This window comes from Oncorhynchus mykiss, chromosome 7, assembly GCF_057628025.1.
Source record: "Oncorhynchus mykiss isolate SJ-2025 chromosome 7, ASM5762802v1, whole genome shotgun sequence".
Taxonomy (NCBI): Eukaryota; Metazoa; Chordata; class Actinopteri; order Salmoniformes; family Salmonidae; genus Oncorhynchus; species Oncorhynchus mykiss.
In genome coordinates, this window is record NC_143028.1 from 56762501 (window position 1) to 56775031 (window position 12531).

Sequence of the window (12531 nt, forward strand, 5' to 3'; positions counted from 1 at the left end):
TTTCCCTGCATACTGTACATTTTGCACAACTTCATAGTATTTTTGCATGGGATACTTTTCCCTGCCTACTTGTACCAATTTGAAGGAGATAGCAGCTGTTTTGTTTGTTGCATGGCTTCTTTAAAAATACAACCACCATATCGTATCATGATTCATGCCAAACACCACATACGCCCAGTTTGTATGCATACACAACAATTAAGAGCTCCCATTTAGCATAAGTGAAATGGTTGCTTCCCCTACCAGCCCAGGGCACAACAGTACAGTTTCCCTTTCAGTTTAGGCCCCTCTCCCCTCAGCCTCCACCCCCCAGTGTAATCCAAGCCCAGGAGAGGAGAGGAGGGGCTGGCTGCACCTTGAGGGTGGTAGAGGTGAGGAGCAGCCTGATTCCTGGGCCAGCTGGCTGTACTTGGCTGAGTTGCTGGGCTGAGCTGGGCTGAGCTGGGCTGAGCAGGGCTGGAGAAAGGGTTAAGCTGAGCTGGATGGCTGGGCTAAACTGGGGGCTGGGCTGGCTTGGGTTGGAGGCAGGGCTGAAGGCTAGGCTGGTGGTTGGGCAGGGCTGAGGCTGAGGCTGGTTAAGAGGCTGGACTGAGCTGCAGGCTAGGCTAGGTTAGGATGGAGGCAGGGCTGGGATGGGTTTTCTAGCCTGTAAGATAATCTAGGGCCTGCAGGGCAATAGAGGTCCACTGAGCAGTGTGTGTGTCTCCTATGATCTAATGATCCATGGACTTCTATGATGGCAGCCAGAGGAGGGGTGATGGCGAGGTACAATTGCTGCGTCTTCCCCCCTCTCCTTCGTCCTCCCCTCTTCCTCACCCCATTGCCCTATCTGTTATGCTTGGCTCTCTCCTTCTTCTGCCTCTGCTCCCGTGTTCCTTTGTTCTCTCCTCCCTGTCCTTGAGGAGGGACAGAGGTAGACTCGTTCATCAGGTGGTGCTCAGGGCTCCCTCATGCACACCTCTCTCATGTCTGGAGCTGTGTCTGTCTCAGTGACCTCCCTCCCTAGATCGCTGTGTGAGTGTGAGTGGGTGTGTGTGTGTGTGTGTGTGTGTGTGTGTGTGTGTGTGTGTGTGTGTGCGTAAGAGTGAATGAGTGTGTGTGTGCGCATGTATGCTATCACGCTTCTCCCTCACTCTGCCCTCCCAAGGACTCTTACCTTTGTGACACACACACTGCAGGCCGGGCTGTGTGTGTGTATCAATTACATAAGAGGACCCGGTAGAGAGCAGAGCGCAAGTCACTGACCTGCTGGGACCAGGATGGTCTGGGACAGACAATGGGCCTCCGCCTCCCTGGCCATTCAGAGCGTTTTACTACCTCCCTCCCTCCCCTCTACCATCCACACCTTCACCTTTCATGACACCTATGGGAGCCCCGGCATGCATATTCATTTGTCACCTCAAAACCTCCTCCTTCTCAATCTCTCAACCTCTTTTCTCTCTCTACCTCTCCAGGTTTCTCGTTCTCATTCTCTCCTCTACTCGACCGCCAATTCCCCTATCCCCTCCCGCTCTCCCCACCTCCATGTGTGCAAGCTTGCGTATGACCGTGTGTGTTGCTGTCAGCTGCAGTGAAACCTGATCACAGCACTCATGAATCGAGTAGGGGAAGAGGGGAGCGGTGCCGGTGAGGGAAAAGTGCAGTCACTGCAGTTTCTCCTCTCCCCTGGCTGTGGTGGATGTGTGTGTTAGTGTGTGTGTATCTGTGCATGTGTGCATTTGTGCAGGCGTATGTGCACGCATGTGTGTGTGTGGCAGTGCATGTGTGTGTGAGTACGTGTTTGTTGAAGATGAGGTTGAATTTAAGTTGTGCAAGTGCATGTGTGTGGGAGGAGCCACAGTGAACGCTGTGTGTGCGTGCCCGACAAACATGTGGGCCTGGACCCTTCGTAAAAACTTTTACTTAATTTCACCCACATGATGTCCCAGGTCTAAATCAGTCCCCAACTACAAGGGAACAATGAAAAAATACAGTGTAACTGGCTTGGAGGTCCAGAGTTGAGTTTGAGGGAACTAGACAATACCATACTATTGGTTGTTTAATACAGCATACAGTACATAGAATCTACAATAGCTTAAGCCTGGTTGTTAGATATGTTTGTGCTTCAGACAAGCTAAAACAGGTATGGTCTAGTGACCAAGTGAATGTGAAAGAATGTAGCACTGTTTGGTGTAACTAGCATCTCTCCTGCTAGCCATTCTATCTCTATGGTGTAGTAGTGTGGCCAATGTGAAATGGCTAGCTAGTTAGCGGTGGTGCGCGCTAATAGTGTTTCAGTCGGTGACGTCACTCGCTCTGAGACCTAGTAGTTGTTCCCCTTGCTCTGCAAGGGCCGTGGCTTTTGTGGCGCGATGGGTAACGATGCTTTGTGAGTGACTGTGGTTGATGTGTGCAGAGGGTCCCTGGTTCGAGCCCAGGTTGGGGTGAGGAGAGTGACGGAAGCTATACTGTTACGATAGCATTGACCCCTGTAGCCATTCTATCTCTATGGTGAAGTAGCATTGACCCTTGCTAGCCATTCATACACTGTAAAAAGTGGGACAGCACTGTTGTTCATCCGAAGTGATTTTTCTGATGGGTATGAACCAAATGATGATGTAACCAGTCTCTCCTGCTAGTCATTCTATCTCTATGATGTAACCAGAGTCTCTACTGCTAGTCATTCTACCTCTGTGATGTAACCAGACTCTCTCCTGCTAGTCATTCTATCTCTATGATGTAACCAGACTCTCTCCTGCTAGTCATTCTATCTCTATGATGTAACCAGAGTCTCTATTGCTAGTCATTCTATCTCTATGATGTAACCAGACCAGACTCTCTCCTGCTAGTCATTCTATCTCTATGATGTAACCAGACTCTTTCCTGCTAGTCATTCTATCTCTATGATGTAACCAGAGTCTCTATTGCTAGTCATTCTATCTCTATGATGTAACCAGACTCTCTCCTGCTAGTCATTCTATCTCTATGATGTAACCAGAGTCTCTCCTGCTAGTCATTTTATCTCTATGATGTAACCAGAGTCTCTATTGCTAGTCATTCTATCTCTATGATGTAACCAGTATTTCTCACGCTAGACTTTCTATCTCTATGATGTAACCAGAGTCTCTATTGCTAGTCATTCTATCTCTATGATGTAACCAGTCTCTATTGCTAGTCATTCTATCTCTATGATGTAACCAGAGTCTCTCCTGCTAGTCATTTTATCTCTATGATGTAACCAGTCTCTATTGCTAGTCATTCTATCTCTAAGATGTAACCAGACTCTCTATTGCTAGTCATTCTATCTCTATGATGTAACCAGTATTTCTCACGCTAGTCTTTCTATCTCTATGATGTAACCAGAGTCTCTATTGCTAGTCATTCTATCTCTATGATGTAACCAGAGTCTCTATTGCTAGTCATTCTATCTCTATGATGTAACCAGTATTTCTCACGCTAGTCTTTCTATCTCTATGATGTAACCAGTCTCTATTGCTAGTCATTCTATCTCTATGATGTAACCAGTATTTCTCACGCTAGACTTTCTATCTCTATGATGTAACCAGAGTCTCTATTGCTAGTCATTCTATCTCTATGATGTAACCAGTCTCTATTGCTAGTCATTCTATCTCTATGATGTAACCAGAGTCTCTCCTGCTAGTCATTTTATCTCTATGATGTAACCAGTCTCTATTGCTAGTCATTCTATCTCTAAGATGTAACCAGACTCTCTATTGCTAGTCATTCTATCTCTATGATGTAACCAGTATTTCTCACGCTAGTCTTTCTATCTCTATGATGTAACCAGAGTCTCTATTGCTAGTCATTCTATCTCTATGATGTAACCAGTATTTCTCACGCTAGTCTTTCTATCTCTATGATGTAACCAGTCTCTATTGCTAGTCATTCTATCTCTATGATGTAACCAGAGTCTCTCCTGCTAGTCATTCTATCTCTATGATGTAATCAGTATTTCTCACGCTAGTCATTCTATCTCTATGATGTAACCAGTGTCTCTATTGCTAGTCATTCTAGCTCAATGATGTAACCAGTGTCTATATTGCTAGTCATTCTAGCTCAATGATGTAACCAGAGTCTCTATTGCTCGTCATTATATCTCTATGATGTAACCAGAGTCTCTATTGCTAGTCATTCTATCTCTATGATGTAACCAGTGTCTCTATTGCTAGTCATTCTAAGATGTAACCAGAGTCTCTATTGCTAGTCATTCTATCTCTATGATGTAACCAGTCTCTATTGCTAGTCATTCTATCTCTATGATGTAACCAGTCTCTATTGCTAGTCATTCTATCTCTATGATGTAACCAGTCTCTATTGCTAGTCATTCTATCTCTATGATGTAACCAGAGTCTCTATTGCTAGTCATTCTATCTCTATGATGTAACCAGTCTCTATTGCTAGTCATTCTATCTCTATGATGTAACCAGACTCTCTCCTGCTAGTCATTCTATCTCTATGATGTAACCAGAGTCTCTCCTGCTAGTCATTCTATTTCTATGATGTAACCAGAGTCTCTCCTGCTAGTCATTCTATCTCTATGGTGTAACCAGTCTCTCCTGCTAGTCATTCTATCTCTATGATGTAACCAGAGTCTCTCCTGCTAGTCATTCTATCTCTATGGTGTAACCAGCATCTCTTCTGCATGGCAGACTGCTGCTGTCCCCAAATGAACCTAGCTGAGTAGCATGCCGACTGGTCATTTCCAATGGCTGATGCTGATCACACAGGAACAGTGAGTAGGTTTGAATGAGTAAAACATATCCAGAATATGTCCTTCATACACTGATATAATTTACCATAGCCAGGTCCCACGTTGGGGACTTTATTCACTTCCTGTCATGCCATGGCTGTGATTTTAAAGAGTCAAATCCCCCCCAACACACACACTCTCCTCTCTCTCCCTCTTTCTCTCTCTCTGAGGTGTAGTAAATTAGAGCAAGGGCTTGGCTTTAGCGGTCTGTCTGAGTCCTTAGTGTCTGATGACACAGCATCCTTCTGTACTGCCGAGAGGAGGAGAGGGGGAGTAGAGATGTAGGGAAAGGGGAGGGGGAAGGATGGGGTTTGGGAGGGGGGAGCACACCACACGGGACATCTAGAGGGGATTGATACTCAGTGGAGTTGGACTGGCTATATACACTCTTAGAAAAAAGGGTTCCAAATGGGTTCTTCGGCTGTCCCCGTAGGATAACCCTTTTTGGTTCCATGTAGAATATTTTGTGACAAGGGTTCTACTTGAAACCAGAAGGGTTCAACCTGGAACCAAAAATTATTATTCAAAGGGTTCTTCTATGGGGACAGTCAAAGAACCCTTTTAGGTTCTAGATAGCACCCTTTTTTACAAGAGTGTAGTACATATGTGTGCCAGGGATTGTGGGAGGGAGTGAGGGAGGGAGCGAGGGAGGGAGGTAGTGTGGTTGGATAATGATGTGTTAGCATTATAGTACATGTGGTTGCGTAAATGCTGGCCAGTAGGTTATGTATGCTGTATACCGTAATGTGACCATCATCTCTGGATGTATTAATGCTAACGTTTTAGCAAGGGTTTACAATGGTTTCTCTCACTGAATGTGTTTCTGTTTGCGAAGGTCATTGATGTCTTAGACGATGATTCAGACAAAAATCCTGGCTGAAGTCAGGTGTTTAAAGAACCCCCCCCCCCAGCTGTGGTAGGCTACTCCCCCCTCCCTCAATGACCTACTCTCCATTGTTTCCCGTTTAGCCTTCTGTCATGTCTTTCTCTTTCTCTCTGCTGCATGCTACCTACCCATCCCTCTCCTCCCTCCCTCCCTCCCTCCCTCCCTCCCTACATCTACCCATCCCTCTCCTCCCTCCCTACATCTACCCATCCCTCTCCTCCCTCCCTCCCTCCCTACATCTACCCATCCCTCTCCTCCCTCCCTCCCTCCCTACATCTACCCATCCCTCTCCTCCCTCCCTCCCTACATCTACCCATTCCTCTCCTCTCCTCCCTCCCTCCCTCCCTCCCTCCCTCCCTCCCTCCCTCCCTCCCTCCCTCCCTCCCTCCCTCCCTCCATCTACCCATCCCTCTCCTCCCTCCCTCCCTCCCTACATCTACCCATCCCTCTCCTCCCTCCCTCTCTCCCTACATCTACCCATCCCTCTCCTCCCTCTCTCCCTACATCTACCCATCCCTTTCCTCCCTCCCTCCCTACATCTACCCATCCCTCTCCTCCCTCCCTCCCTCCCTACATCTACCCATCTCTCTCCTCACTCCCTCCCTCCCTACATCTACCCATCCCTCTCCTCACTCCCTCCCTCACTACATCTACCCATCCCTCTCCTCCCTCCCTACATCTACCTACCCCTCTCCTCCCTCCCTCCCTCCCTACATCTACCCATCCCTCTCCTCCCTCCCTCCCTACATCTACCCATCCCTCTCCTCACTCCCTCCCTCCCTACATCTACCCATCCTCCTCACTCCCTCCCTCCCTACATCTACCCATCCCTCTCCTCCCTCCCTCCCTCCCTACATCTACCCATCCATCTACTCACTCCTTCCCTCCCTCCCTCCCTACATCTACCCATCCCTCTCCTCACTCCCTCCCTCCCTACATCTACCCATCTCTCTCCTCACTCCCTCCCTCGCTACATCTACCCATCCCTCTCCTCACTCCCTCCCTCCCTACATCTACCCATCCCTCTCCTCACTCCCTCCCTCCCTACATCTACCCATCCCTCTCCTCACTCCCTCCCTCCCTACATCTACCCACCCCTCTCCTCCCTCCCTACATCTACCCATCCCTCTCCTCCCTCCCTACATCTACCCATCCCTCTCCTCACTCCCTCCCTCCCTACATCTACCCATCCCTCTCCTCACTCCCTCCCTCCTTACATCTACCCATCCCTCTCCTCACTCCCTCCCTCCCTACATCTACCCATCCCTCTCCTCCCTCCCTCCCTCCCTACATCTACCCATCCCTCTCCTCACTCCCTCCCTCCCCCTCCCTACATCTACCCATCCCTCTCCTCACTCCCTCCCTCCCTACATCTACCCATCCCTCTCCTCCCTCCCTCCCTCACTACATCTACCCATCCCTCTCCTCCCTCCCTCCCTACATCTACCCATCCCTCTCCTCACTCCCTCCCTCCCCCCTCCCTACATCTACCCATCCCTCTCCTCCCTCCCTCCCTACATCTACCCATCCCTCTCCTCCCTCCCTCCCTTACTACATCTACCCATCCCTCCCTCCCTCCCTCCCTCCCCCCTCCCTACATCTACCCATCCCTCTCCTCCCTCCCTCCCTCCCTCCCTACATCTACCCATCCCTCTCCTCCCTCCCTCCCTCACTACATCTACCCATCCCTCCCTCCCTCCCTCCCTCCCTCCCTCCCTCCCTCCCTCCCTCCCTCCCTCCCTCCCTCCCTCCCTCCCTCCCTCACTACATCTACCTATCCCTCTCCTCACTCCCTCCCTCCCTACATCTAGCCATCCATCTCTGCTATGGCTCTCTCCCCTCTGCAGCTCTCAGGGTTTTCTTCTGCATTCCTCCCTCTCCCCCTCCACCCCCTCATTCCCCTCTCTCTATCTCTCTCTTTCTCTTCCACTGCATGCCCCCATTCCTATCTCTCTCTCCTTATTTTGCTCCCTCTCTCTTTGTCTGTCTTTGCTGCTGTCCCTGTATCCCTGCATGCCCCCTCCACATCCCTCTCTCACTGCTCCACTGCATGCCTCTCCCCCTCCCTCCTTCCTCTCCCTCTCTTTGGTTGTCTCTGCAGCTGCATTCTGCCTCCTATTCCTGCATATGTATTTCTCTTCAAAGCTTCTATTGTGGCTGATGAAACTTGCAGTAGCTTTGCAGCAAATCCGTCATGAGACATTCTGTTTGCATTGTGTATGTACTAGTATTTAGATCAGTGGGACTGCATTCCTGTGTGTGTACTAGTATTTAGATCAGTGGGACTGCATTCCTGTGTGTGTACTAGTATTTAGATCAGTGGGACTGCATTCCTGTGTGTGTACTAGTATTTAGATCAGTGGGACTGCATTCCTGTGTGTGTACTAGTATTTAGATCAGTGGGACTGCATTCCTGTGTGTGTACTAGTATTTAGATCAGTGGGACTGCATTCCTGTGTGTGTACTAGTATAGGACCTGTGCCACTGTGTTTATTTGAATTTTTATTTAACCAGGTAGGCTAGTTGAGAACAAGTTCTCATTTACAACTGCGACCTGGCCAAGATAAAGCAAAGCAGTGTGACACAAACAACAACACAAAGTTACACATGGAATAACATGGAATAAACAATAAACAAGCCAATAACACAATAAACAAGTCAATGACACAAAAAATAAAGTCTATATACTGTGTGATGGTGTGTGTTTATGCATGTGAAGCGTGCCTTTGATTATCACACAGTGGGTCCAGCACACTCATGCATCAAACAGTTATGTATTGGCCCACTTCAATATGTCCGGGAATCGTAGGCTATTTAGCCTACTCTCCTCTCCATAGTAATGGGGCGCCTCACTATGTCCTGGCTCCTACCCTCCTATAGGCTACATCCCCCTCTCCTTCCTTCTCTCTCTCTCTCTCTCTCTCTCTCTCTCTCTCTCTCACTGACTGACTGACTGTCCTCTATCCACAACCATATTCCGCTATCCACAGCCATTCAAAGCCATATACAGGAGCCAGTTAGTGTAATCAATAGCAGATTTTCTCCCTCCTCTCTCTCCACATCCATCCAGCTTACAGACATACCCTTTACAATTTAATTATGATTCTGTATGTACGTTGATTGCAGTATGCCATAGTGGATGACCTAAATTGAAACACAGGCCTAGCATATTAGCAATGAAACCAATGTATGGCGTGTGTGTGCATGCATGTGTGTATGTCAGTGTGTGTGTATGATGTGTCATCACAAAATGAAAACTGTTCGGGAGCAAATAACTGCAGATGTCAGCGAACTGGGAAAATCTGTACAGATTGGTCCAATGAAATATTGTATTGAGAATCTGTAGTTATTATGGCTCAATAATGTCAGTGAATCAAAGGCCTGTCAGAATATGAATGACTATTCCTGGCTGATAGCAGTAGATAAAATTAATATGATTATTTAATCACATTTAATATGATTAATGACATTGGAATGTAACCATTTGGTGCCAATAAGACTATTAGAGCCATGCAAACAGAGGCTTACCTGTGTGTCCTAAACTAAAGCTATGTCCTCAGAGGGTCTGAAGTAAAAGTCGCCTTCACTCCCCAGGGAAGGAGGGAAGAAAGAGAGGGAGGGAGGAGTTGAAGGTCAGGACAACCAGAGAGAACACATACACCTAACATGAGGCTATAGGAACCAAATCTGTGGCCATGTTGACAATGAGCAGAGCAGGCCACTCATTAAACGTCTCTTCTGTCATAGCAACATTTGACTCCCCACATTTCTTTGACCGTTAGATTTTAGCTGTAGCCCTAATTTGTACCTGGGCCTAATTTTAACCTACACCAGACAATGATTGGGGTAAATGATAGAGGCAGACAATTTTTTCTGACAGGAAGAAATGGTGAGGATTTGAGTTAGCCTAGCTATAGATAGTTTATGGTCAAAAAGAAAGGAGAGGAAGAAATACTTAGGGGAGGAGAGAGCGAGGGATCAGGGGAGAGTGAGGAGTGTTGTAATGCAGATAGAGAATACATTTAGTTTTTCCCCAGACTGCTCTGCAGCCACCACTCACTACTTTAATCTAATTAGCTTTCAGGACACTCCTGTCTCAGGACACCTCTGTCTTGTTGCCCAGCCGCTCCTTGCCAGTGTTTCCCTTGGAGTGTGTGACAAACGGACAGTCCCAGTGTGTGTGTGTGTGTGTGTGTGTGTGTGTGTGTGTGTGAGAGAGAGAGAGAGAGAGAGAGAGTTTGTCTGAAGTCTTTTTTGGGGACTCTATATACATACTGTATGTCTTTGTAGGTGTGGATTCTTTCTCTGAATGTGTATGTGTCTGTTTGTTGTGCATGCCATGTGAACAGTTTAGTTTTGAATGTGTTAGTCTGACTTTGTGTTTCTGTTGTAAATGTGTGGGGCTTACAGTGTAACGGGTTGTTTGACTGTGTGTGAATCGGGCTGTATCTGTGTTCAGTGTGTAGTATGGTGAGCTGAGATGTTTTAGTGTTTAATTCTATGCGTGTTGGCCTATGTTGCGTGGGGTGCGGTATACTGGCCTATATATTCTCCCCTAGTCCCACAACTGCTGTGGAGTGTAATACTGTACTGTACTGTACTGTACTGTACTGTACTGTACAGTAGGAAGGTACTGCAGAGATCATCTGATCATCTGGACTCATGTGTTACGTAGCACCCCTCTCTCTCTCTCTCTGTCTCTCTGGGTATGGTTGGGAACAGGACTAATGAATGAAGTGGAGCCAGAAAAGTTAATGTAGGCACTTATAATTAACAGTACGGCTGATTGTCTACTGGTCACGCTTCTGCTGTGATGTCTCTTTCCTCTCACTCCCTGTGCACACACACACCCACATACAAGCGTGCATACACGCATGCACACAATCACACACGTGTGCGCTCATACATAAATGCAATCGCATACAGCCCCCCCCTCACACACACACACACACACACACACACACACACACACACACACACACACACACACACACACACACACACACACACACACACACACACACACACACACACACACACACACACACACACACACACACACACTCCTTCTCTCAGAACTCTGGGCCTAACCTCACCACAGCCAGCCCAGCCCCACTTGGCCCGGGCCTGTTTATGGGATGGGGAGTGGTTGTTGAGAGGCTGGAGTCAGCAGATCTTGGCTTGATCGATGGCAGCGTTTGCAGTTCTTTTCCAGTAAGAGCTTTAAGCTGGGAGAAGAAGACAACTATTTGGCCACAGACTGGAGAGAGGGGAGAGGAACACAGGAAGGAAGGAACAGACACAAACACTGGGATATCTGACTGTCACCATCAGGCTCTTAGTTACTCTAACTGGAAGTGGTACAGTAGTTAGATAGTGCAAAGTATTTCTTGAAATGTTGAACAACTTAACAACATTTGAAGTTTTTTAGTTATCAGGCTATTCAGACCTGGTCATTGAATTCCATTTTATATTTTTCACACATTCCGTAATAGTTGTGAAATATGTCTTCTCATTAGTAAAAGAGGCATGTGCATGTGCTTTAGTGGAAGAGACTAAAGGCCATGGTTGACTTAAAGACATGCTCTGGAACTTTGCCGAGTACTAAGTATTTTTTAAACCTCCCGCTTTGGGCTGGATATGTCAATGTGTAGTTCATTCATGCAGAATATATGAGCAGAATTAATTTCACCTCAACTAGCCATAAAATCCCTACTTTGAAAGTGACTGTTTTCCCTACATTTCCCCCAAGAGGGCCAGATCCCTAGCAATTCAAGTTCTAGCCAAAGAGCTTCAGCCCTTCACTAGAAAGATACACACACACACAGGAGAGAGAGAGAGAGAGCCTTGACGTGGTGCACATATCTGCACCTGTGTGACATAGTAAGCAATTTTACTTTGAGAACTACTGGCTAAAAAGTATGCAAATTACTAAAGAATCAGAATTCTCTGCCTTACTGTTCTATAATGAGAGAAGATGTTGTGGTTGTCTTTGCTGTTCAGCCTGTGCCCTAGTATGTGCATAAAACACACGGTCAGCACATCTTAGGATATACCCTGTTTATACCTCAGTAACAAATAAGTTACCAATATTGTTGATTGCTTTTGGGAGGAAATGCACAGAGTACTCCTTATGGTGCCATGTTAAAGTGGGTTTAAACTTGAAAACTACTTGTGGTCGTAATACAACAGAATTCTTCTTGTAGTGAATGGGCATGGCAAACTGAAGCAGCAAGTTCCATAAAATGAGTGGAGCCACCTTGTGTGTCCTGTGACTCAGAGATGAGGCCTGCAGTGACTCAGAGATCAGATCAGCCAATGAACAGTCAGCTTAGTGTACCTTAGTCATGACTTCCCATTTCTGTTATCTCAGCATGGGATGTACTGTATGTGTCATGAAACCCTGATGATGGCAGCATATTTACATCGGAGCCATGAGATTGTGCAGCTTTTCTTTTCTACATGTCCCGTATGTGTCATGCCTTGTATTGCCATTGTTAATGCATCTCTCTCTCTCTCTCTCTTCCCTTTCTCTCTCTCTCTCTCTCTCTCTCTCTCCAGACGTTTATAGTCCTAAACAAAGGGAAAACAATCTTCCGCTTCCACGCCACGGACTCCTTGTACGTCATCAGCCCTTTTAGTCACTTTAGGCGAATAGCAATTAAGATTTTGATACACTCATATCCTTTCAAGTGGTGCATTGTCTTGCTTTGAAATTATGATTTTGTTGTTTATCATGTGGAAATCACAGAGCATGTACATGTATTTCTTCAATGTACTGTACATAACATTAAGGTTGAAGGAGCTAGTGATTGTGATGTTTTCTTTTGATTGGTTGAAGAATCAGAGAAGAGGTGATACAGGCCAAATCATCCTTGTGCATTGATCTGGATCT

The 12531-nt window shown here is 46.8% G+C and overlaps 1 protein-coding gene across 1 annotated transcript in view; it reads left to right on the top strand.

The window, feature by feature from the left end:
- LOC110528177 (sodium channel protein type 8 subunit alpha) overlaps positions 1-12531 on the top strand; it is a 117257-nt gene that overhangs the window by 6359 nt on the left and 98367 nt on the right. Inside the window, exon 3 of the mRNA XM_090241400.1 lies at positions 12198-12316. Within this exon, the coding sequence (XP_090097526.1) occupies positions 12198-12316 (119 nt within the window). The remainder of the gene's footprint in view (positions 1-12197; positions 12317-12531) is intronic.